General features: G+C 54.5%; 2 protein-coding genes across 7 annotated transcripts; both read left to right on the top strand.

Annotated features, from left to right (window-relative positions):
* Positions 1–1,083: 1,083 nt before the first annotated feature.
* Positions 1,084–8,084, top strand: DNAJC22 (DnaJ heat shock protein family (Hsp40) member C22). Of its 3 annotated transcripts, XM_025145645.3 has the most exons (4): positions 1,084–1,146; positions 1,974–2,748; positions 3,089–3,317; positions 7,947–8,084. In XM_025145645.3, exons 2-3 carry the CDS (start codon positions 2,029–2,031, stop codon positions 3,272–3,274), a joined length of 906 nt encoding a protein of 301 aa, XP_025001413.2. In that variant the 5' UTR covers positions 1,084–1,146; positions 1,974–2,028; the 3' UTR covers positions 3,275–3,317; positions 7,947–8,084. The 3 variants fall into 3 exon arrangements, with proteins under 3 accessions (XP_025001413.2, XP_004950095.4, XP_428430.6); XM_004950038.5 differs by lacking the exon at positions 7,947–8,084 and having other exon boundaries at positions 1,084–1,119; positions 3,089–3,350; XM_428430.8 differs by lacking the exon at positions 7,947–8,084 and having other exon boundaries at positions 3,089–3,350.
* SPATS2 (spermatogenesis associated serine rich 2) lies at positions 4,169–25,691 on the top strand. Of its 4 annotated transcripts, none has more exons than XM_046905031.1 (13): positions 4,169–4,201; positions 7,947–8,251; positions 12,273–12,352; positions 12,607–12,715; positions 13,635–13,684; positions 14,822–15,080; positions 15,339–15,536; positions 16,369–16,504; positions 21,732–21,790; positions 22,345–22,454; positions 23,303–23,405; positions 23,785–23,993; positions 24,751–25,691. In XM_046905031.1, exons 2-13 carry the CDS (start codon positions 8,227–8,229, stop codon positions 25,021–25,023), a joined length of 1,611 nt encoding a protein of 536 aa, XP_046760987.1. In that variant the 5' UTR covers positions 4,169–4,201; positions 7,947–8,226; the 3' UTR covers positions 25,024–25,691. The 4 variants fall into 4 exon arrangements, with proteins under 4 accessions (XP_046760987.1, XP_025001379.2, XP_046760989.1 ...); XM_025145611.3 differs by having other exon boundaries at positions 4,169–4,247; XM_046905033.1 differs by having other exon boundaries at positions 4,169–4,575.
* Positions 25,692–25,850: the final 159 nt, after the last annotated feature.

Below are 25,850 nucleotides of genomic sequence, written 5' to 3'. Positions count from 1 at the left end.
CCCAGCCCGGAGCTCGAGAGCCAGATTTGACATTTTTAAATCCAGATACTTTAAGAAATCGATCCAGCAGCGGAGCACCACCTGCCCGCCCCCCCCCTCCGCCCCCCCCATCCACCTGCATCGATCCCATACTGCAGCATGGAGGGGGGGGGTGTGGGGTGCACAGCAGCCACGGGCAGCCAAGAAAGGGGTCATCCCCCTCCCCAAAAGGTGCAACCCCCCCAGAAAAGGCACTGCCCCCCCCCCCCCATTCCAGCCCCCCATGCATCCCCATCCCAATGCAATAACCCCCTCCAGGTGCAGCTCCCCTAACCCCTCCCTCCCATGCATCCTCATCCTAATGCAGCCCCCCCCAGCCCCCCCCCCCCCCAGGGCGCAGCTCAGCCAAGCGTGGCCCCACTGGGAGCCGCTGTCAGGGAGGCAGCCAGGCGGGGTGGGCAGCGCGGGGGGGGCCGCTGTCAGCCCTGATGGGCAGCTGGGCAGAGGGGGGGGGTGCAGCATCTCCCCCTGCCCCATATTAGTGGGATCCCATAGGAGCCAGGCTCCCAGCATCCCTGCATCCTGCTGAGCCGCAGCGTGGGGGGGGCGGGGAGTTGCCTATGGGGGGGGCTGAGCTGAGGAGGGGGGTCACAAGGAGGGGATCACTGCCCCCCCCCCCCCCCCCCCCCCCCCTCCCATCCTTCTAGTCCCCACTCCTGGAGTGGCTGTGTCAACAGCACAGCCGGCCAGGGCCGTTAATAATGAATGAGACCAAATTGGAGGCCGGCAGCGGCTAAGCCGAGCAAACACAGCAGCGGTGGTGAGGGTGGGGGCTGCGGGGGGGTGGGGGGGTGTAGAAGCTGCTGGGAGGGCACAGCACCGGTAAGGGGCACAACTCCAGCATTGCCTGCCTGGCTGCGTTTGGGGGGCTTATGGCTGGAGGGGTTGCTATGGGGCTGAGGTGGGAGGTTATCATGGGTCTGGGGGCTTTCACTCACAGTTGGGGGGGGGTCTTCCCATATTAGGGCCTCGTGACCCCACCCCACAGCAGCTTGCAGTGCTCTGCCCTTTGCCTGGGGCTGTCACAGAGGCAAAGTCCATGCTGGGAGGGCCAGGGGGGGGGTGGTAGAAGAGCTGCCTGTGAGTTCTGTGGGGCTCTGTGCAGAGGTGGGTTGGGGGGGCTGAGGGGCTCCACAGAGCCGTGGGTGGGTGCACGTGGTGCTGGGAGGCTCGGGGGGGCCCTGGGTGCACAGATGTGGGTGGTCTTGGGTGGGCTCAAGGGGTCCTGGATGGGGATATAGGACCTGGGTGGGGGTGGATCCATACTGGGTGGGTGCAAAATGGCTCTGGGTGGGGTAATGGGATGGCAAGATGGGTATAGGGGGGTCCTGGGTGGGGCTATGGGACCTGGGTGGCAGATCTGGGTGGGAACAAAATGGCTCTAGATGGGACACAGGGGGCCCTGGGTGGGCACGCAGGGTTCTGAGTGGGTGTGAAGCGGGTCTAAATGAGCACTGAGGGTCCTGAGAGGGCATGAAATAGCCCTGGGTGGGCACAAAATAGCTCTGGGTGGGCTCGTGGTGCCTCCAGATGGGCACAGGGGGTTCCGGATGGGGGCTATGGGACCTGGGTGGGGATGGCCCAGCCCTGGGTGGGCACACAGGACTCTGGGTGGTGGGATCCAGATGGGCACAGGGATTCTGGGGGTGGGTGTGAAACAGCCCTGGGTGGGCACACGGGACTCTGGGTGGGCTCGTGGTGCCTTCAGATGGGCACAGGGGGTCCTGGGTGGGGATGGCCCAGCCCTGGGTGGGCACACGGGGCTCTGGGTGGTGGGATCCCGATGGGCACAGGGGTTCTGGGGATGGGCATGGAGCAACTCTGGGCTGGCTGGTGCATGCAGAGTCCTGGGTTAGCACATGGGACACAGAGGGGTTTGCCCCAGGAGGCACAGCTGTGCCCCATTGCCCCCAGCCGTGCCTTCCCTCCCGCAGGACGCCAGATGCCAGTGCCACACCAGTGCCATTCCTCAGCCCTGAGCCAGCCAGCATGGCCAAGCGGCTACTGGTGGCCTACGGGCTGTGGGCTCTGGGGGGACCGCTGGGGCTGCACCACCTCTACCTGGGCCGGGACAGCCACGCTCTGCTCTGGATGCTGACATTGGGCGGCTTCGGCGCCGGCTGGCTCAGCGACCTCTGGCACCTCCACCGTTGGGTGGCCATGGCCAACAGCACTGGAAGCCGGCAGGGGGGGGCTGTGCCGGCGCTGAGCCCCATCCGCCTGGCAGGGCAGGTGGTCGTGGGGACCTATTTTGGACTGATGGCCGCGTTGGCGCTGCCCTGGGTGCCCCAGCTGCTGGCCCAGCCGCTGGCCGTGGGGTTGGGCGTGCTGCTGACGGCCTCTGTAGGCGAACAGAGCACCAAAGCACACCGAGTCCTCACTGCAGCCTTCCTCACCTCCCTCCTCTTCCAGGCCCAGCTGCTGGCGGTGCTGCCCTCCAGCCTGGCTGCAGGCATGGCGGCGCAGCGGCACCGCCGCTATCAGCATCCCGTTGGGCCTCCGCTGAGGCTCCGCGCCCGACTCTTCCGTCTGGGCATGGCCTACCTGGCCTTCGCCATCCCGGTGGGGTACAGCCTGCTGCACGGCACCGCCGGGGCTTTGGGGTGGTTGGGGGCCGTCCCCATGCGGTCCCTCCAAAGCCTGGCCTGGCTGCTGGGGCTCAGAGGTGGGCCTGGAGGATGCACCGAGAAACAGCTGTGGGCTTATCGGGTATGAGGCTCAGTGAGATGTGGGGGAGGAATGGGGTTTGGTCGTCCTTAGCGCCGTGGAGGGGTTGCATGGGGTGTATGCGTTTTTGGGGTGTTGGGGAGGCAAAAGCTGGGGGGAATGGGGTTTGGCTGCCCCCTAGCGTGTTGAGGGTATGCAGATATATAGGGTGTATGTGGCTGATTTTGGGGTGTTTGGGGGGCAAAAGCTGGGGGGGATGGGGTTTGGCTGCTCTTAACCTGTAGGAGGGTTGCACGGGGTGCACGTGGCTGATCTTGGGGTGTCTGGAGGTGTAGGGGAGGCTGCTGCCACACCCCATCATATCCCTTTTTGCCCCTCCCAGGTTCTCGGCATCCCACCCGGCTCTGGCACTGAGGAGGTGCAGAGGAGCTACCGGGAGCTGGTGAAGGTTTGGCACCCCGACCACAACCGGCTGCGGGCTGAAGAGGCCGAGCAGCGCTTCATTGAGCTGCAGGAAGCCTACGAGGTGCTGGGAGGGCCCCGCAGGGCAGCAGCAGGAGGAGGCTGAGCCCGGCATGCAGGGAGCAGAGGCACCGATGGGGGGTTGTAAGGTGGGGTTTGTAACACGAGGTTTGTTTGCTTTCTTTGTTTCTTTGCTCAGTGCCATGCGTTGCTGGGGCCGGGAATGTGCACCGTGCAAAGCAATGCACGAGGTGTTGCATAAACTGTTGCACGGGAATGGCTGCAATGGCTGCAACCAATGGATGGGGGCTCGTGCAAATCATTGCATAGGGATCCATGCAGTTCGTTGCACGATGATCCGTGCAAATGGCTTCGCCGGGGCTCGTGCAAACCGCTGCATTGGGCACCGTGCAAACCACTGCACGCGGATCCGTGCACAGCATCGCCTGAGGACCTGCCGTCCATCTCCGAGCCTCCAGGCTCCCAGCATCCCAACCCGGTCCGAGCGGGATCGCTCAGGCGGAACCGCTCCTCGAACCCGCCTACATCCGCGCTCAGTCGCCGCCTTTCCCACGCTCGGCTTTTTCCGGAGAGGATTCGGTTGTCTCCGCCACAGGGCGGTGGCTCTCGGCAGTTTCCGTCCACGTTCGGCCCCCGCTGCCCCGCCTTGCCCCGCCCCTCAGGGGGCGGTGAGGCGTGGCCTCTTCAGTACCGCATCCGATTGGTCCTCGGCAGAGATTAACCCCGCCCCTCTCCGAGCTGCGTCTGCGCAAGCTAGACGACGCAGCTCTGCCCTCTCATTGGCCAGAACCCCTCAGCCCGCCCCCCACCTCACTCCAGACTGGCTGAAAACGCGAGGAGGCGGGCCTCACCTCCCCTCCTCCTCTCTCTCATTGGCGGTGGTCTGCGGGAGCAGCGCGACGCTATTGGTTCTCGCGCGGCGTTCGTGGAGCCGATTGGCTGGCGGAAGGCTGAGGGCTCCGGCCGGGCTGCGGCCCCCGCCCCCTCTCCGCTGCATCCGCGGCGGCCTGAGGTGAGCTGAGGGGCGGGGGGTGCGGCGGCGGCGGCGCGGCCTGGAGGTGAGAGGGGTCCGGAGGGAGCAGGGCCTGACGGATGCGGTGGTGGGGAGGGAGACGCCAGGCTGATTTGGAAGGGGGCTGTAAGGGGGCTGTCGGAGTACGGTGTAGGCTCCGCGAGAGGGGAGCCCCCGTAGGCCGCGGCGCGGGGACGGGGGGCGGCTGTGGAGAGCCGTTCCGTGAGGCCTGGGGTTCCGAGCGCGGGGGGCTGCCCGGTGCTGGGCGTTATGGGCCCACCGGGGCTTTGAGGCCGGGGGTCGGCTGAGAGCTCCGTCGGGCACGAAGGGCCCCACAGCTGCGCCCGCTCAGCGTCAGCGCAGCCTTCGGGAGGGTGAGGGGGGATCCGGGGCTCCCCCGGCAGCGCTGCGGCTTTTTTCCTCCCTTCTGCTGAGCCCTGAACGTCCCCGGGCTGCGAGTACCGCTGACTCAGTCCTTCTCCTCCCCATCACGCCGAGTTCCCCCGTTTGGGGCTTTGGCGTTTATCTCCTTCGTTGTTATGCCTCGTTAATGACGGTTAATAGCAGTTGATGATTTGTGTGTGCTGCCAGCGGTGCACTCGTGGGGGCTGTAACTCCACCAGCATCAAAAGTTGTGCTCAGCTCCAACTGTTGTGCTGCCTGTCCCAAGCATTGGGTTGTTGTGGTACCACCTGGAGTTCTGCCCTTTTGGGCTTTCCAGGCCCAATGTGCTCTTAACAGCCGTCCCATGAGCACCACTTCCCGATAGAACGCCCTTAAAGGAGCATTTAAATGTTTTCTGAAGCCCTCAGCGGAAGGTTCTGGTTGGATCCCGGATGAAGGAGCTCAGAGGTGACTGCAGGAGGATTTGTAGGTGCTGCGTTATTCTTAATGGGGCTGGCAATTAAAATGTAGAGCTTATTTTTAATGGCGTCCTCAGGCTGTGGCTTGGGGGTTGGCTGAGGTCAAAGGGAAAGCTGAGAGGGGGAGGCAAGAAGAGCTTCCCCCTGTATGGAGCTTGGGAAGGTGCAGGAAGTCCTCACCACAGAGCAGCAGGGCAGGGGAAAGTGTCACCTTCTATTTCCCATCACCTTTCTCCTTCCTTCTTCTCAAAAAAGTTGTGCTTTTTATAAGATGCTTTGGTTAAGAGCTCAACCCCAATCTAAGGGATGATCATACTCTTGTCTATGCCATAACTCTTGGCATATCCATGAGACCCTTCTGCTCAGAAAGCTAGCAAATGAAGCCTGAAAGCAGTGGTGCTGCACGCTGTTGCTGGGAAAAATGCATGTTCTGGGTCCCCCTGCATCCTGCTGAGGTTTTTGGAGCACTTCAAGCCAAGGGGTCCTTCTGTGAGAGAAGCAGAAGGGCGGTTCCCACCTTGAGGCATAGGTTGTGTCACTGTGTGAAGTATCAGGAATCTTTCTGACACCTCTGTGTTTGGAAACTGAATGTGGGAAATGCTCCAGGAGGGGGAACTGACCCCTTTTTTCTGCAGCAGCCACCAGCGTGGGTGGCTTCACTGAGTGCAGGAGAACTCCTGTGAGGGGTTCTGCGGGGTCAGGGGGTGGCTGCAGGAGTGCTTCATCAGCTGGAGGACTGAGCTTTACTTCCTTACAATGATAAGGGGACCCAATGAGCCTGGGAAAGGTCCACGTTTAGGGAAAGCTCACACTGAGTGGGAGCAGAAAAGTGAAAGGCAGAAGAGGGGGCTGAGGCCTCTGAGTTTGACTTGGGCTGCTGTAACATAGTGGGCATCGACTGATTTCACCCTCAGAAGTCCACATTTCTCAGCAAAAGCACCTTTGGTAGAATAATAAAAATCCCCAGGGCTCATTTCTCTCTGTTAATCTTTCCCTTTAAACAAGGAGCTCTCAAGTTTGGAAAGTTCACTGAAATACTCCTGTCTAGACAGGGCAGGAATGGCCTGGAAAACGAACACCACGGGCGGGGTGATCTGAAGTCATTTCTCTCTCTCTCTGCTGTCTGTAAAGCTGCGAATGACTTTTCCTTATTTGAAAGTGAGCCGGTTTGTGCTTAGCAAAAATGTGCATTCCTGTTGTGGCTCAGGATAGCCACGTGCCAGCTGAGATCGAGGAGGGTTCCATCGCTCTGCCTACAGCATTGGGTTACCGTGGGTTCTTTTGTGCCCCCTCCATCCCATTCAGTATTTTGTTTTAATGCTGCAGGTCGCTTTCTTGCTTGTTTTGTGTTGACTCTTTGCTGTTTCTGGGGACACGTGGATTTGAGCTGCTTGGTCCCACCTTGGGGGTTGCTGGTGCTGATTTTGGAGGAATGTTTGCCATCAGATGCTCATCAGTGGTTACTTTATTGCCCACTCCTTTGCTTTTTCACTTTGTGCACAGCCAGCTTAGAGCTGGGCTTGCCAAAGGGTGGCTGGGAAGCTGTGGTGCACTGCTTGTTTCTTTCCACAGGTTTTAATTGCTGCTCATTTGCTACCTCTGAAGTGAGGAGAAGCTATTTCCTGGGTGACAATGTGCACTTGCTTCAGATGTTTGGAGATCTCCCAATAACTTTTCAGGCAGCTTTTTTACAGTGGTGTCCCCTCAGGTGCTTGCTTTTGAGGTTGCAGAGACAGCTTATAAATGTTCTTTGCTGAATTTGTTTGCAAGCAGTCACTCTTTGTATGTAAATATCCATTCTTTGATTGAGCTAAGTTGAAGACATCTGGAGGGAGCTCACCTGAAGTGCTCTGTGTGGTGCTCCAGGTATAGAGCCTTTCCTGCTCTGTGTGGTGCTCCAGGTTTGGTACCTTTCTGCTCTATGTGATGCTCCAGGTTTGGTGCCTTTCTGTGCTCCCTTCTTGTCCAAAAGCGCATTTATTTAAAGGCGTGGAATTATCAAGAAGGTTTAGGTGCAAACCTGAAGGTGCCCGGGTTGCTGTGCTGAGAAATGGAACCTGGGATGCATTTCAAATCATTATCCTCATCCTTCCCTGCTCTCATTTTGGGATTTCAGCTCCTCACACTGCAGCAGTGCCGTTGCATTCCTTGGGCTTCTAAACCATATCCTGGCAATGCCCCTACAGATAATCCTGGTTGGGATGGGTGGGAGCTGAGCTGATTATTCCTCAAGCAAACGAGCTGTGTGTTCCTCAGTGCATTTTCAGACGTGTGGGTTTCACTAGGAACGCATGGAGCCTTCTGATTCCGTAATGCTTTGCGTTCAGCCTGCATTTGATAGATCACATTGGCAGGTCGTGGCTTTTCCTCCTGGCTGACGGATGTGGCACTGCGCTCGGGCCGGATCCCCATTGTTCTGCACGCAGTGTCCCGTTGCTCTTTGTTTAACCTGGCAGTGTCCCTCTCCTGCCCCGGGGAGCCAGCAGTGTAAGGAAAATCCCTGCACAGGAACCGAGTGTCCCTGCTTTGTGCTGCTGGGATGCTGGCTGCTGACGCACCAGGGGTCCTCATTGCTCCCCATCCGTTTTGTTTGTTAGCAAACACTTTATGGTGGCTGTAAACCTCCCTGGTTGTGGGGCTGAAGTCAGAGAGTGCCTTTGAGCCTTTTGGATCCATGCTGAGGCCGTGGGGCTCTCATTGCCTTATGTTTTACGTTGCTTTCTGCTAGCCGTTCCAAAACACCTTTAGCAAAATACAGATTTCACTCTTTAAAAACCATCAGTAAGACGCGCTGACAAGCTGAGGGATGCGGGGTCCGCCTTGGGCTCGCTGGGCAGCAATTTCTGACTTCCTTTCTTTCTTTTTTCCCCATTGTTATTTAGAACCTGAGACAACTGACACCAGCAGCCGCGTGACAAGGAGCAGCTTTCCCCAGGAAGAAGCCGTGCTGCTCTGTGGGGCTGTCAGCTGAATTCTGACAGCTCCAGACCCCGCTTGCCCTCTCTGCTGCGATTTTGCCATCCCAGACCAAGCACCATCCGCTCCCCTCCTCGACTGGAGGCCGTGTGTGAATCACAGCTGCACTGCTCAAGGGCCACAACTTATTTCCCCACCCCTCCTCCTCCTTCTCATATAGCTGCACATTAGAGCAAACACACCGAGATGTCTAAAAAGCAAAACCCAAAAGGTAAGATGCATGCAGGTATGCTGTAATCAAATGTCAATAAACAGCACGATTGATTCCAAAGTTATCAATTAGGAGAGGGGTTAATTGCTTCTGCTGTACTCCTCTCCAGGCTGCTGGTGACGCTTGACAGCTTCTTGTCACCATCTTGGTGACATCGTATAACCTGTTGGGTTTTGTGACATTTGTAGCAGCATTTCAGTTGTCCAGCTGGACAGGTCTGATTCATGACTTGCTGCATATATTAATACTGCCCCATTTTTACCGTCAGAAGGCAGCAGAAAAGAAATATATTTAGTAGTTCAGAGTTGCAGAGCTTTGCTCTGCATGCAGCACCCATGCAAGTTCTCCCTTTTCTGCTGTAGCACATTAAAGACAAAGCTGTTCTTGCACCAAGCAGCTTAATGCAGCAAGAGCCCTCATTTGCTGCACGTGAGACATTAATTCCAAAGTGTGTGGAGGGGGGAGGGGAAGGGGTTGTGAAGGTTATGGTTGACTTTTTATTTGCACTGACTACTAATTAATAATTTAAGGTGAGTGCTTTGACAATCCGTGTCCTCTGCCTCGAGAGAAGCGCTTTTGTTCTCAGTAGATTTTTGCCTCTCACAGCTCTGGCACAGAAATGGTGCCTACCTGAGCAGCACCGCTGTCCTTTGACATCCAGATCCATGCATGGTTCGAAGCAATTAGCAGCACTTATGGAAATCAGTGTATAGGATAATTTTTGAATTATTTTTAAAATGCTGCATCCGTGCTTTTGGAAGCCTCAGCACAAGCTGCTAGGAAATTGTCTTCTCTCTGCTGCTGGAAATGGAGCCCAGCAGTTGTTGTCAGTGAATACGTGGGGAGAAAAACAGACCTGAAAGGAAGAGGAAGCTGAGGAATGGAGGGAAGTATGCAAGAGGCAGCAGGGCACCCTGTGGGACTGGCACTGCTGGGTTCCTGAGGCCAGGAGGGCACCGGGGCTGTCAGCATTTGATGCTGTAGGCTGCAGCCCTGGTGTGCTCAGCAGATGTCATGCAGGCCCTGTGCAGGTAAGGAGTGTCTTCTCAGTTTCTCTGGAAGCCAAACAAAACCCCTTTGCTGTGTAACAAAGGAGCAGTGAGGAGTGCTGAGAGGTGAGAGCTGCTTTCAATAATGCAGCAGTTCTGAAAGCGTATCAGGAGCCCACCTGCTGCTGTTGCATGGGAGTGCTGTGGAACAAGGCAAGCATCTGAGCTGCTCAGGAGGGTGTAGGTGAGGTTTGGAAAGTGGGTATGCAATTTGAGCATGGATGCAGTGCAGCCCTTGGGCTCTTCCTTATCTATATACATCAAGGAGGCATTACAATTGGTAAAAAATTGCTGTGTGTGAATTTGGGGAAGGGAAATGTCACAGGGAGCCTGCACAGGTGTGGTGTGGGGGAAGTTCTGTTTTAATCTCATCCTTCGTTTAAGAGAGTGCCACTCAAGTGGAAGCTCTGCAGAATCCCAGCTCTGTGTGAGTGCTGCTTCCTCAGCCTTTGGCTGGGAAAGAGGATCCCAGAACTGTCAGGTTTGGAAGGGATGTATGCAAACCCTCTGTCCAACCCTGTGCTAAAGCAGGGTGCACAAGAAAGCATCAGGGAGGGCTTGGATCTCTCAGAGAAGGAGACCCCCACCTCTCTGAGGGTCAGGTTTGGACTTAGGGCTGTAATGCACTGTTAGACCATTCACATCTATTTGCAACAACAGCAGTAATGCAGCATTTCTTGTCTAGACAAAGCCCTGAGGCGCAGCTGCCACCTCCTTGGGCTGCCTCTGCAGCACAGTGACCACACCACAGGGTGTTAAAATAGTTTCTGCAACAGCTGATGGAGGCACTGAGCCCCAGCTCTGAATTGGAGGTGGTGATGGGGTGAGTGTAGTTTGTGAGCCAGATGGACCCTCTCACGCATCTTAATGTGCTCTGTGGGGAAAGAGGGGCTTGGAGGCATGTATGGTAGTGGTGTCCATGCTCCCGGATCATAGGGAAAGTGGGAGGATGCTGGAAAGTCCTGCAGGGATCTCGGTCTATGCTGATTTGTATCTCAGTGTTAATTTCTGCTCAGTGGGTACTGATACACTCCTATTTTTGGTAAGCTAAATGATTTGATTGTTTCTATGCTCAGCCCTGCAGTGGCAAAGAGGAATCAGGGTGTCCCAAAATGGGCAGAGCTATCCCAGGCTGCTGAGTTTCTGATGTCCAGGGAAGCAGAATGAGTATTTCTTGGGCTGTTTTTGCACACCTTTCATGTGTGTGATGGCATAGTGGAGTTACAGGAGGAGACTGAAGTGAGCAGGCAGTGTCGTGCTGGGCAGGGCAGATTCTTCCTGGTAGCTTTGGTGCCTCTGGAGAGAACCAATTTATTAAACAGTGCTAAATCACGGAAGTAAATGATCTGGGATGAGCGATTTCTTGCTCCCTCCTTTTTCTGGGAGCTGCAGTTAAGAGCACAGAAGCAATTAAGACCATGGCTCTGGAGTTAATGCATCGCATCCGCAGGGCAACGCTGCATGTTTTCATGCAACAGCATCCAAATGAGACGACGTTCCATGCTGCCATGCACAGCCACAGCCCCACGAAGGTGTTCATTCCCCTGATCCTGAAGGCAGTGGCAGCAGCCAGACGTCTGCCCACGAGGACGGAGCAGTTTAAATTCCATCCATTCCTGCAGATCCCTGCCACCACCGGAGACCCGAGCGCCAGCAGCCCTCCTAATGATGCTCGGGAGCGCTCCTGGGCAATATCACATGAACACAGTGAGGTCTCTGTTGCATAATTTTTGCATGATCAACGTTTTAGCTGCTGGGAGGGCCGTGGCTGGAAGCTGGAGCTGTGGTGGGAGTGAGGTGCTGACAGCTCCATCTGCGTGAGCCCCAGCACAAACACAGCTGTAGGAAGGGGTAGGATTGAGCGCTGCAGCGGGGAGCTGAGCTTCATCTTCCTTGGCACCTGGGTCCTCGGTGGCTGCTCTGCAATGAGGGTTTTGAGAAAAGATCTCTAATTCTCACTCGGTGATGGGAATCTGAGAGCCATTTACAAGATGAAGGGCCGGAAAGTTGGGAGCTCAAACTTGCACGAGCTTCAAAAAAAGGAGACAATCTCACTCGTGGGGCTGAAATGGGGAAGGACGGAGCGAGGGAAGAACTTAAGCGTTCATCTGTAGCCTAAATAAGAGCCTGACCTTTCCATCATGTTCACAATTCTGTCACTGCGTTTGGAGGCATCTCGGTTTAAATGCTACATCAATGTCTGGGAACCGCGGAAGTCAATGGTGTGTCTCAAAACTGCGTGTGAGTAATTTGGAGGAGGTGAGGGAAGGGACGTGAATCAGCAGCTCGGGGTGTTGGCCCGCCAGAGCAAGCTGCTGGATGCATTTCCTTCCCCAAAACCCCAAATTTAGACTGCTTGGGCCTTTGGCACATGCAGTGACCCCAGGGCAGGGGTGGCAGGGAGTGAATCTGTTGCTGGGAGCTGGCAGGGCTCTGAATCTGTCTGGAAGATGAGCATTGCCCCGAGGATGGGAGCTGGTGGGGAGCATGAGCTGCTCAGTCTCCAAAGCCGTTCATCAGTCTGGTTGCCATCTTGTATCTCCAGGTGGGGGAGGTTGGTAATGTGCTGCTCAGAGGCTCCAGTGCTGAGGGGATCTTTAGCTCTTTGTTGCTGGGCTCACAGAGGGATCGATGCAGAAATGTGAGGGTGCAACTGGCCTGCTTTGGTAATGGCTTGTGTCACACCAGCCCTGCTAGGACTGTGTTTGCTTCTCTGTGGTTTGGTCTGTGATTGGCTTGAAGCCGAGCTGTGGCTGAAGCAGTTTCATTGGCTCTGTGTAACATGGCGGGAGGAACAGAACCTGTCCCTTAATTAAAGTCAGGGCACCGTGTGCTCTGCTCTCAGCAGGTAATTGCCCTCTGTTTGGTAGAATTACCCAGTGAGCACTGTAACCACCGAGCTGACCATGCTCTCCAGATGTCTCCCTGCACCTGAACATTCTGACCTGAGTTTCCCATCTTTGTCTTCACAGATCCATCTGGGTTCATATTTGATGTGCAGTCCAACACCGTGATGGCCCAAGGAGGAACCTTTGAAAACATGAAGGAGAAGGTAAGTGCATCTCATGGGACTTCAGCTTGCCGTGTTAGTACTGCATCTTTATCTGCTGTCAGAGGTTAAATATGTTTCTGTCTGAGAGCTAACTGTGCTCCTTTCAAAAGCAGAATTTTATTCAGGCTATGTCATCCTGGCATATGAAAGTTTGATAAGGAGGGCAACGGGTAGGGTGTTCAGACTGCTTGCAGAGGGCTGCAATGTGAGGTAGAGCAAATGCTTCACCTGTTGGCCTCTTCTCTTCCCTCCAGATCAACGCCGTGCGTGCCATAGTCCCAAACAGGAGCAACAATGAGATTGTCCTCGTGCTCCAGCATTTTGACAACTGTGTGGACAAAACAGTGCAAGCGTTTATGGAAGGTAACTGCAGTGGGCTTCTGGACTCTGTCATAGAGTCATAGAATCATAGAATGGCCTGGGTTGAAAAGGACCACAATGATCATGGAGTTCCAACCCCCTGCTATGTGCAGGGTCGCCAACCAGCAGCCCAGGCTGCCCAGAGCCACATCCAGCCTGGCCTTGAATGCCTGCAGGGATGGGGCATCCACACCTCCCTGGGCAACCTGTTCAGTGCGTCACCACCCTCTGAGTGAAAAACTTCCTCCTAATATCCAACCTAAACCTCCCCTGTCTCAGTTTAAAACCACTCCCCCTCATCCTATCACCATCCACCCTCACAAACAACCATTCCCCTCCTGTTTATACGTTCCCTTCAAGTACCGGAAGGCCACCATGAGGTCTCCCTGGAGCCTTCTCTTTTCCAAGCTAAACAAACCCAGTTCCCTCAACCTTTCCTCATAGGAGAGATGCTCAGCCCTCTATCATCTTAGTGGCCCTCCTCTAGTCACTGATACCTGCTGCGTTTGTGGGCCTTCAGGAGCTCCTGCAGAAGGGTCAGAGTGCAGCACATACCCCACATGGCAAGGAGCTTGTGGAGCTTCTCAGCTCATCCACACATACCCTCCCCAACTCACAGACGGTTCTCTTCCAACTCTTTGTTGGTGTTTGTCCAACTAGAGGTCAAGGCAGAGATGAGCACTTGATAACTCTTTAGGTAATGGGGGTTAGATACTCAATTACAGAAACTCTCACTCATGTGTACAAAGCGGGGAACGTCTTCAGCTTCATTTTTGCTGCTGTTTGTACTTTGAAACCCAGATGGCTTTTGAAATACTTTGAAATGCTGAGTGGATTTTCTGACCTCAGAGAAGGTGGCTCTTGTTGCTGTTGGCACTGCATGTGTGCCACCCTCACTGCTCATCACTGCTTTTTGTTTCAGGTAACGCCAGTGAAGTACTGAAGGAATGGACTGTCACAGGCAAAAAAAAGGTAACGCTTCTAAATACACCTTGCAAATGCAGTTATCTGCTTTTATTATTACTTCTCTGAGGATGAGGGAGAGCATAAATTGAGACTGCTCACCGTTCTCTGTGTTCCTGGTAATTTTGATGAGATGAGAAGCCAAAGAGCAAACATGTTCTGCACCATTCTGTGAATACACACTGCTGGCAGCAGAGCAGACTGCCAGAGATGATTGCTGTGTTATCAGGTGCCTCGCTGCTAAGAGCAGGGATTTGCATGGGGCCTTCGCTGCAAGCAGAAAACATCTCATGGTGTCTGCACTCGGTTTCGTTGTCAGACACATTGTGTGGGGCTGAAAAAAAGCTTCTAGACTTACAGCCCTTGCAATAGCTTTTGTTTTGCTGACCCTCTGCAGGACCCCTAATCCACACACCCAGCCCCACGCTGAAGTAAATCTTTCTCAGGTCCGTTTGCTGCAGCAGAGCTCCGTAATTCACTGCTCAGATGGTTGTGCTGTTCCATTTTTCATCGGTAACCTTTGGAGCTGAACAGTTGCATTTAATGCTGAGCTCTGTGGAAATATTTCTGTGTCATGTAGGCTTCCCTGCCTAGCTCTGCACTCAGACCTCTGTGCAACGGTTAAAGGAAGATTTGCAAAGTTTCAGAACTTGATATTATAATGTCCAAATCCACCAGGACGGGAAGGAAATCATAATTATTCAAAAGGACTCCTTTGAATACTTAAAAAGCACCGGAATGAAATAGAGAGGGGAGAAATGTGACCGAAGAGCCGTGTGCTGGGGATCGAGGGAATTGCTGTCAGAGCGAGGTCTAGGGCAGCACCCCAAGGGGAATGGGGCGGCCTCCCCCCCCAGCCCCACTGCTTCCCACAGCCCTCATCCCATGCCCTGGGCTCTCTGGCACACCGTTGGTGGGGATAATGAGTTTGCTTGTCGTTAATGCCTCTATATCTGTCCTCATTGTTGAATGAATCCCTCCCGCTGTTAACAGGATCAACAACGGGGCTGGCTGAAAAGGCATTTAATTCAGCTACTTTCAGGCGGTGAGCACAAGCTTAATTTTCCCTTCAGGAATTAAAGCTTAACGTTGTTATTTTTTTCTTTCTTTCTCCCTCTCTCTGTGGTGCGGATGCTTAATCCTCAGAACAAGAAGAAGAAAACCAAACCGAAACCGCAAGCCGAGGCGAGCCCTGGCCCTGCAGACCCCAGGAAATTGGTGTCCACTGGAGAGGAGCAGTCAGCAAACTCGGAGAAGGGGGGAATTAACGGTTTCCATGTCAACGGCTGTGCCCACGACACGGAGTCGGTGGACTCGCTCAGCGAAGGGCTGGATGCGCTTTCAATTGATGCCAGAGAGCTGGAGGATTGCGAGCCCGCCGTGCCAGACATGCCTGAGAGAACAGGTTAGTCCCCAGAAACAGCGGCAGGAGGCACCCGCCGGGTGTTTAAAAAGCAGAGGAGCTGCCTCTCGCCTTTTGTGTCCCTCCTTTGACTGGGGTCAGCTTTGAGAGCTGATTTGTTTGTACGGTCCTCCAGGAAAGGGCAGCTCACCCCGAGCTTTGATATCTGCTTGCGGTCCTAAAGGGCTGGTGGGCGTTCTGCTGTCCTCTTTGTGTGTCCCCCAACCCCCCCCTTCACACCAGTGTGCTTTGCTCCGGCAGTGCCTCAACTAGAGAATGGAATTGCAGACCTCGACACCAAATCTCTCACCGTGCACCCTGCCCAGAGCCCTTCGTCTCTCAGACAGCGTCCTGATCAGCACAGCGCGAGCAGGTCCGGCTCCAGACCCACAGCCTCCACCTCCCTGCCTGCTGTGCGCCTGGAAAACGTCCCCTTCTCACCTGCAAACAAGAAGCTGGGTAAGACCACCGGGTCTGCACCTTCCCCAGTGTCACAGCGGGTTGCCAGCAGCCAAATTCTCACCACCTCATCCGCTGCATTGCTGACGGACAGCGCTGAGGCAGGCTGGACGTTGATTTTAATACAAGCTAACACACTTCTTATTATCTGGCCTCTAACTTGCACTCTGCTCCTCCTCTTCCCCGTGCACAGCAGGAATCTTGACAGCAGTTTAGATGTAGTGCCTGGAGCAGCAAACCCGTATGTGTGAGAAGGCAGGGCGGGAGGCAGCCTTGCTGCATACGCTTAGCCCATTCTTCTCTGCTCCCTCGCAGAGCCTTTGGGTTCTTTCTCATCTGTTGTGAGAATGTGTCAAGAGGACAGTGGTTGGGACCAGCCCTGTTACAAGAAGTGACAGCCTCCTGTTACCCGTGGTTTTTTTCTCTTTCGTGTGCTTTCTCTTACAATAACAAGAGGGGACAGGAGGACTTGAGAACGGCGGTGGTGAATGTGGCTATCATGCTTAGCTCAGTGAGGTGAGACGGTGGCTGTGCCCCTAACCCAAAGCAACTCAGATGCGTTTGGTTATTGTTGTGTATTTGAAACTGTAGAAGGGTGTTCCTGCCCACAGAGTGAAATCCTTCAAGCTCTGGGAAAGCTTTCCTCAGTGGAAAACCTGCAGAACTTCTGCTGAACCAAGAGCCTCTGTAATGGGGGAGGGAAAGGAGGTATTAAAACCAAGCAGGGCATAGTTTAAAAGTAAGAGGGAAAGCGTTCTCCTGATTTCCCCTGCTGGGAGGATTTAGCAGTGTGATTGACATGGCTGTTTAAGTTCTCTCTGTCTCTTGGTAGGTTCTAATATTGAAAAATCAGTGAAGGATCTCCAGCGCTGCACCGTCTCACTGGCTCGGTACCGGGTCGTGGTGAAAGAGGAAATGGATGCTTCCATTAAGAAGATGAAGCAGGTATTTGCTGAGCTGCAGAGTAGGTAAGTAAAACGTAGGAACGGATCCAGATGTGTTGAGGATTAAGATCAATGAATTCAGAATAAAACTTCAGCTCTCCAGTCAGGCTAATGACATGCTTGTGTTTGCCCCGCTGGCCAAGCACCGTTTGTCAGCGCTTGAGAGCTCAGCGTGTCGTCAAGAATTAAGCCCAAGTCTGAAGGCCTGTGCTCTGCAATTTGTAGAACGCTTTTTGCAGGCAGCTGTGTAAAGCCTGTGTTGGAGCTCACTGCCCGTGCATGCAGCAGGAGCTCTGTGCCCCACTCAGGGCTTCGTTGCCCGTCCAGCTCTTTGGCAAACTGATCCTGTGTGTGCATGAGGCAGTTAACGTGGCCTTTGTTAAGTCCTGTTAAGCACAGGGTGGGAGGAACTTGCTGGGTAATGTGCTGCCAGCTGGGTGCTGGCGTTGGCTGTGCTGGGAGCAGAGAGCGCAGCAGTCTGTGTGTCTTCAAAACAAACATTTGTATTTGAAATCTGCAAATTCGGGTTGCATACAACGTGGAAGAGCAGGCTCCTTCTGAAGGTACACACACACAGTACAGATCATCCTGCAGAGCATTCCTTCTCCGTTTTTAAGCCAAGCTTTTTTAATACAGTGCACAGTGTTCCCTCCAGGTGCACTTAGGTCTTTTTAATTACCATTTTCATTGCTTTGGGTAAGCACTTTACGGTGACATTCCCAAACTCCTAACACCAGATGCACTTGATGCCTTGGCTGATTGGATCTGTTAGTGAGAAATTGTTCTTCTTGGGTATACAAACATGAGTGCATTTGATAAAGGAGTGTAAGAAACTGCACAGAGGGTTCAAATCATGTAATCATTCGAGTAGGATCACTTCCCTGCTGATCTCATTGTCTCCAAACTTGCTGAGGGTGCACTCAATCCCACTGCCCAGCTCTCTGATGGTGTTAAGGAGCTCTGGTCCCAGCACTGACCCTCAAGTGGCACCACTCATCACTGGTCTCCGTCTGGACACTGAGCCATTGACCACCACTCTCTGGGTGCAATATTGTATCCAGCTGAGCAATCCGCCCATCAAATCCACATCTTTCTAGTTTGAAGAGAAGGACTTTATGGGGGACTGTGTCCAAGTCCAGACAGATGACATCAGTGGCTCTTCCCTTGTCTTCTGACTCAGTTACACCATCATTTTTACAGTCAGGCAGCACCTGCCCTTTGTGAAGCTATGCTGCTCATCCCATATCACCTCCCTCTCTTCCATATGCCTTAGCATTGCTTCCAGGAGCATCTGCCCCATGATCTCCCCCAACTCAGAGGTGAGGCTGACAGTTCAGTGATTCCCTGCCTCATCCTTTCCACCCTTCCTAAAAACGGGTGTGACATTGCTTTTCTTGCAGTCACCAGGGACTTCATCTCACCGAGGGTGGCTTGGTGACTGCGTCAGCCACCTCCCTCAGTTTCCTTTGCCAGAAGTGAGTAATATTTGACAGGTAACTAAAACACTGATATCACACCAAAGGATTAAAGCAGATATTTGGCAGACTTGCAGATCCGCGTCAGAAGTGATCTGCATCTGCAAACTGCATGGCCTCCAAGGCAGGAGTGCATAGTGGCAGTGATGTGGAGCTGGCTGTGCTCCAAAGCCTTTTAGCAAATCTTTGACCCACGTGAGGTTTTCCCTTTGTGTGCCTGCTTGGGTTGAACTTCGCCACCAGGAAGTGCTCTCCTGAAGTGGAATGCTGCCCTGCATTTAAGTTCAGCGTGCTAAAAGTAGTGACAGGAGGTTTTTTCTGATTGACTTTTGACCTTAGAGGAGACCAGACCCACGTGGTTGTGGGTGTCTGTTTGCCCTCAGCTGCATTCCTATTCTTTTTTTATGCTCGTGACCACCATGGCACAGAGCTCCCCGCTCTCCTCTCTTGTGCTGCTGTAGTGGGGGGGATTTTCCCCACCAATAGCTGAGGGTTCTGGAGAGGAATTACCCCTCAGTAGCTGAGACACATGTAGTTCTAGCTCAATTAGTTTGTGTATTACACCATGCTTTGTTGGAGGCTTTGTCTACCAAGTGGCGACTGATGCTACTTCAGTATCATCTCTATATCCAGTAGGGTTGGTTGTTTTTTGTCAACCTCTCAGTGCATTTACAGCACCTTTAAAACCCCGTCCTTGGGATGGAAAATGTCACTGCTTTGGGTCTGCGTGAGCGCTGCTTTGCCCTTTGCCTTGGCGTTATCAGCTCCGTGCCACTCACGTCACGTTCCCAAAGGTGAAAGAGCCACGTGTGGCCCTGGGCACAGGAGGATGTGTGGATCCGCCTGGCGTGGGGCCACTGGAGCCTCCCTTGGCAAATGCCATACCCTGTTGGCCACGGCTCTGCAGAGTGCAGCCTGCTTTCCTTTTCCCAAAAATGACGCCGTTGAGCTGGAACAGAAATTGTACCATCACATTTTCTTTTCTTCCCCCAGCTCCCTTTGCGACCCAGCGAATAATTAGTGTATTTTTAAAGCCTATGACACAAGACAGGACCCAATAGCTAAATCCTCTTGCTGAATCATAGCTCCAGCTGGCTTTCTACCAAAGGAAAACCTGATTTAAAGGCAGGTTTGTTCATCTGAAACAGGGCATTATGAGTAGCAAAGTGCAGACTGTTTTCGCTTGTGTGTCACAGATGTGCTTCAGGTGTCCTTTGAACCAGCAAGGCTTCCGCAGGTTTGGACCTTCATCTTCTCTCACTTGGCAGTGTGCTGGTGCAGGCATGGAGGTGAGGGTGAGGGGGCTCTAATGCTGCACCATGATCTCCAAAATCCATCCTGAGTGGAGGCGTCAGATTCCTGCTCTGTAGGATTTGGAGGTGGTTGGGTAACCTGAATGAGGGAGTCCCGACAGCCCTGAATTCCCAGCATGTTTTTCTATCTGTGCTGCAGAAAGCACCCTGAGCCTTTGTGGGTGCAGAGGGGAAGTTCAGCTTCAGTACCTCTACGGCCATGGGGCTGTATAGAGGTTTGTCACTGCTGTACTGTGGGGCTTAAAGGTGGCAGCTGCCCTGCAGGCAGCCCTCGGGACCGCTGCACAAAGCCTGACCTCAAAGCTGGGATCGTGCTCATGCATACAGCATCTTGCAGGGGCCGCTGGGCTGCAAGTATCTCTCCTGACAGCAGCTCACAACCTAGCGCTCAGTGCTGCTTCAGTCCTCAGCAGGTCTCAGCTCACCTCCTTCCCCTTTTTCTTCCTCCCCAAGCGTGCTTTCTCCAAGCTCAGTCTCTCAGATTTATGTGCTTTTGTCCCAGCGCAGAGCAGCCCAGGACTGAGCGCGTTCCTGAGCAGATCTGGCAGCTGGAGGGCGGTCTGCTCAGCTATTCCCTAGCATGGGAGACTGCTAGGGTCTGATCGAGCTGCTCCTCACGCCGACATCAGGCACAGCAACATGACCTCTGTTCCTCAGCCAGCCCAACTGTAAAATTGGGTAAAGGACTCCAGCTGAGCTCCGCTGAGTAAATTAAATGACAAAGGGACGCAGGCTGTAATCTTTTGTCAAGGTTCCTGCGGGTTTGCTTGCAGGAGAAAGCCCAAACAGCCCATATAAAGCTCATATAAAGCAGGCGTTGCTCCCGTCAGAGCCAGGGGTGTGTGTGTGTGTTCAGGGAGGAGTTGATAGGGGATAGATGCAGCACAGCTGGGCTCGAGTTCATCAAGATAGTGCTGTATCCGCACTGGGATCCTGCCTGGTTAGCTCCTTATGGAATGGATGGGCAGCTCTCTGTGGGATGGGTATCTCCCCACACACTGCCCCTTGCTCCACGCCACAGAGCCGGGCTGAGCCACACGGCAGACAGCTGGAAGGAAGGTGAAGCCTTATTAGCATCCCTTCTGACACACGTAGTTGTGTTTGTGCAGTTGGGCTGCGACTGCCTGACCTGGCTCAGGCCCCCGCTGTGCTACGAGCAGAAACAATCCCTGCCCTGAAAAGGCAGATGGACAGAGAGCGATAAATCAACAGAAGCTGCCAAATGTCAAAGCTGCTGTTCAGAGGGAGTTGTTCAAATTGATCCTGCCTCAGTCCTCTCTGACACGCAGAGGAGTGGGAGCAGTGGTTGGAGTTTGCCTTTCAGATGCCCTATGGTTTGCCAGAAGAAATATTCCTCCCTGTTTTCAAGCAGACTGTTCTCACTGAAAAGCCTGTGGCCTGAGTTGGAGGGCTGATACTGCACTCAGTATAGCTCTGTCTGCATGGCAAGTGTTGTAAAGCTAACAGGCAGAAGGAAGACTGGGCTTTTATATTAGGAAAATGGAAATGAAGCCTGTTGATAGGCAGGGTGCTGAATGTACTCAAGCTGCTGGGGGAAGCACGGACTCAGGGCCAAGCACATTGCAGGAGCAGTGTGGAGGCACAAAAGCATCTGCAGGAAAGGTGAATGTGAGGGTCTGGGTTTGTTTCTGCAAGGAGCAAAGCTGAAGCCAGTGCCTGCCTCTGTGCTGCGAGGGCACAGCGGTGTTTTCTCTCCTGCCATTGCAACCTGAGCCTTGGTGGGTAGTGGTACAGCTCTGCTTGAACAGAGGCTGCAGCCACAATGCCTGGGGGAATTGTGGTCTCATGGCAACAGCCACGCTCACAGCCTGCTGAGCCTCCTGTGGTGCACCTTGGGTGCTCTCAGGTGGCTGAAAAATCCTCAGACTTGAAGAGATGGGTGCGTGGTGGGGGCTGTGCCCACTGCAACGCTGCGTGTTCCCTCAGCCCTTTGGGATCAGCAGGATGTGCCCTGCCCTGAAGTGCTGCAGAGCACTAGAATTTGGGTTCCTGGACAGGCAGGACAGTTTGGTACTTTGGGATAAGCTAAGAGTGAAGCATTGCAATCAGGTGCCTTCACCATGTTGCTCCTGAGAGGCTGCTACCCAGTGCCCACACCCTGCTTTGGTGCTGCGGGTCTGACTCTTGGCTTGAGCATTCTGAGCAACTCTGCAAGCATTGCACCGTGGCTTTCCTCTGCGATAAAGCCCGGAGCAGTGCAGCTGCTGCTCCTCTCCCTCGCTGAGCAGATCAGAGCACAGTGACCACACACCCAATGGGTTTTTAGGAATGCAGTAAGGTGCTGACTGAAGCCGTGGTGCCAGCAGAGCTCAGAACCAAGGCTCCTGCTGCCCTCTGTTGGTCCCTGCTTGTGGCTGGCCAACCCAGAAACCCACCGTGCTTCTGCTGTGGGATTCTGTGGTCCCCTTTGGTGTTAAATCCTTTCTCTGTGTTCTTCCCCAGCCTCATGGATCGCGAGGTGGCATTGCTGGCTGAGATGGACAAAGTGAAGGCAGAAGCAAGTAAGGCTCCCTCCTCCCACTGAGCACCCAGCCTGTAGATCTGCAGATGGTGCTGCGCTCTAAAGACAGCCCCATTGGAAGCAGATTTTTCTCCCTTATTTCCTTTTTCACTCTGTAGAGCACTGTGTATTTGGGAAGAGACAAAAACTGCCCTGTACTGTATACACCACACACATTGTGACTGGATTTTGCACTTTGAGGCCTTTGTTCTGTGCCTGCATGTCTCATGGGTGGGATGAGCTGCACCCTCCTGAAGGCACTGCTGAACATTTTGGCATTCCCGGGGAGCTGGAAGGGGTGTTCACAGCACCAACAGCGCTTCACCCTGCAGCTCAGGGGACCCAGGGAGGCACTCAGCAGCTAAAACAGCATGTGATCCCCATCCCCATGGCAGCTTCCAGCTCAGGTTCAGTCTGGAGACGTACACAGCTGCAGGAGGGTGATGCTGGGGCTGCTGTGCAGCTGGCACAGTGCTGACATGGGGAACCTGCTGCTTACCAATGAGGGGCCAGGCTGGGGTTGCTCTGGGCTCAGAGCTACACTCTGTTCCACAGTGGAGATCCTGATGAGCCGGCAGAAGAAGGCAGAGGCCCTGAAGAAGATGACCGACGTGGCAGTGCGGATGTCAGAGGAGCAGCTGATCGAGCTCCGAGCCGATATAAAGGTGAGCTTTTCACTCCTGCCTCATCTCACCCGAACACCCTGCGTGTTTTTGTAACCATCCGGGTTTCCTGTGCTTCTGAATGTGCTTTGGTGTGGTGTCCTTTCCAAATTCACCGCTGCTGCTCTCTGCAGCCGTGCAGAAGGGCACAGATTCGTTCTGAATCTTAACTTTGAATGCTTGGTTTGCAAAATACCAATGAATGATCATCCAAACATTAACCCCTCGGTGCCTGCGCTCCAACCTTTGACCACTGCGTGTTGGCACTGAGCTGGGATTGTGGCATAGCTGTAGCTTTGTCCTCAGCACAGTGCTGAGAGCCTCCCATGGTGCAGGCTGACCTCTGCCTTTCCACCCAGCTCACAGAGCCTGCCCACTGCGCAGAAGCTGCTTTTATATTCCATGAAACACTTTCATATGCCAGAAACCACCTCTGCTCTCTGGCACGCCGGCTCCTGCTGCAAGAGGTCAGCACAAAGTTGTGCAAAGGATCAATTAAGCTCCAGCTTGAGAATCCAGGTGCTGGTGCCGCAGCTCAGGGCAGAGCCCAGCCCTGAGCAGGATTGGTGCTGCTGAGGAATTCTGCTTCTGTCCACATCCTGAGCAGTGCTGGAGCCACTGTGGCACTGAAACAATCCAAGGGAAGCTGGTGGAAGTCACGCAGGAACCTCTTCATAATTCTTCAAGTCCTTGCAGACATCTGCCTTCCCAGCCAAGGCTTTTTTTTTCTGGCAGCTCCCACCTCAGATATCTTTTACTAGCCCCAAACTGAAGACTTCTGTCTCCATTCCTGTGCTGTGATTGGGTTCAGGGGTTGGAATTAACATTCATACGTTCTCTTTTCCACACAGCACTTTGTAAGCGAGCGCAAGTACGATGAGGAGCTGGGCAGAGTGGCACGGTTTACATGTGACCTTGATGCATTGAAGAAGAGCATCGCTGCCTTTGGGCAAGGTGAGCAGGGAGAGCTGGGCAGCCGAGGCCTTGCCATCACCAAAACTCCCTGTGTTGCCCCCCAAGTGGGAGAGCAGCAGGCTGGGAGGGGGCTGTGCTGGGTGCTTTGTTTCCCCTGAGCAGTGTGCTGAGGATTGATCTGTGGGGTGGCCGTTCTTTGGCCATGAGGGCTGTTCTTCCTTCTCTGGTCCTAAGCTCCTGCACAGTCTACAAAACCAAAGCAGAATCTCACCAGAAAAAGCTCTGCTATCCATCCTTGCCTTCAGCTCCAGCCATGAACTGCTCCAGCAGCTCTGCCCCGGAATCCCAACATAGGTTGGATTGTGAGCAGTCATGGCTCCACACACACAAAGCACATTTTGGGGTCTTTCTTTTCCAGTTTCCCACCCAAAGAACAGCTACTCCACCCGCTCCCGCTGCAGCTCCGTCACAGCCGTGTCCCCGAGCAGCCCCAGCAACGCCTCTGCTCCCTCCAGCCCTGCCTGTGCCTCTGCCATCAGCCTTACCACAGTGAGCAAGAAGCCCCCATCCTCCGTGGAGGCGGCCGTGGAGGGTGCAGGCAGCCATCCCCCCCAGCCCCACCGAGAGGTATGTGCCCCCTGGGGCTGGGGGTCACGCACAGCCCTGCTTCACTGGCTCTGCTTCATGGGTGATTTTGGGGGTGGGGGGGGAGGGTTTGTTTTCCCACCTTTCAGGGAGGTGTGATGTGCGTGGGCTGTAGGCTCTGTATCACATGGCATCGTGGGGTTTTTGCTTTCCCAACCCTCCGAGGAGGGGAGGGGTGCAGGGTCTGGTGCAGTCTCTGGGCTCTGTATCACAGGAGACTTTAGAGCTTCTGCTTTCTCTGAGTGGGGTGAGTGAGAGAGCGCTCCGTCTCCTGGCTCTGCCTCACTTTTCAGTCGGGGTTTCTGTATTCCACACTCTCTGGATAGTGAGAGGCATGGGGTACGCAGTCTGTAGGTTCTACTTCACATCAGATATTGGCGTTTTTGATTGCCAGATGCTCTGGGTTGTGGTGCAAGGGCGCACGCTTCCCAAGCTCTGCTTCACATCGGGTGTTGTTGGATTTGTTTTCCCACCTCTCAGGGGAGCAATGAGGTGCACAGCCTCTGCCATCTGTCCCACGTGAGCTTTTGGGGTTTTTACTTTCCAAGTTCTCTGAGGAGCAGGAAAGGTTTGAGGGCGCACAGCCTCTGGGTTCTGACTCACACCGCATTTGGGCTTTTTCACTTTCCCAACTCAGAGGAGCACGTTGCACAAAGCGGACCGCCTCAGTGCTGTGTCAATGGGCGGCTGCAGCCCTCAGCGTGGGATCTGTCCCCCACCCCCCCTCTTTCTCTTCCAGGCTGCCCCAGGGAACAGGCGACCAGGACCACCGGGACCGCCGGGCTCCCGGCCCCAATCCCACACCGCTCCCCCCCCTGCCAGGCGGCCCGGCGGCCCCCGGCACCGCAGCGGAGCGGGTCCGGCGCTTGGCCGGCACCAGAGCAGCCCGGGCAGCCCCCACCAGATGCAACCCCCGGAGCCCGGACCTGCGGCCGGAGCTGCGGCCACGCACAGCAAAGGGCTCCCGCAGCGCAAACCCCGCGCCAGCCGCCAGGAGGGAGCCAGCTCCTGAGGCTTCCCCATTTCTGCCCTGAGGGGACGAGACTGTAGGAAGCTCCTAGCTAGAGATATTAACAAAGGAAAGTTTACACTTCTCAGTTCTTGTGCCATTATTATTATTTTTTTTTTCCTTCCTTCTCTTTCTCTGACGTCTGCTTTGTGTTCTTCTCTCACATCTACTGCACCTCCACCCGGGCTCAGGGCCCCTTTGCTGCTGTCACTGTTGCCTTTTTCTTTCCCCTCTAGAAAATCTCCATGGCTCTGGTGTCACTGTAGGCAGAGGGGGCCCAAACACAGCCCCCAGCCTCTTTGTCCCCGCTCTGCCCTGACCCCGGGGTCTCACATTGAAGGAGCAACCCCGGGACAGCCCAGCCCTCGTGCTGGCAACGAGGACGAGTGCTGCAACACGAGAGTAGGGGGCAATTTGGGGGAGCCAGGAGGGGTTTGTGGGGTCTGAACCCCCAGCGTTGTGCCAGCGGGACCCTGTGCACACTGCACACCGCGCCCTTCTCTGGTTTATGTTGAGGGGAAAACTCTTGGTTTAATTCACTTCCCTCTCTTGTCCGGACCCACCCTAAATTAAACAGAGCAATATCAATTAGCAGAGCTAATCCTAGCTGCTACTAAGCGGCGATGGCCATTACTTAGCATTGTCCAAATAAAAGGCGATGTTCGTGTTCATTAGTACTCTCCATTAATTAATGCTCCACCAGCCAGCATTTTGGGGTGCGTTGGGGAAAGGATCAGCCCCTCCCAGGGAGGCAGTAGGAGGGTAAGGAGTGGCTCCTTGGGGCTGGCAGGGGGAGGTTTGGGGGGGGAATGCAGCAAATGAGGTTCTTT

The sequence above is a fragment of the Gallus gallus genome, chromosome 34, assembly GCF_016699485.2.
Source record: "Gallus gallus isolate bGalGal1 chromosome 34, bGalGal1.mat.broiler.GRCg7b, whole genome shotgun sequence".
Taxonomy (NCBI): Eukaryota; Metazoa; Chordata; class Aves; order Galliformes; family Phasianidae; genus Gallus; species Gallus gallus.
This window is presented reverse-complemented; position numbering and strand designations above follow the sequence as displayed.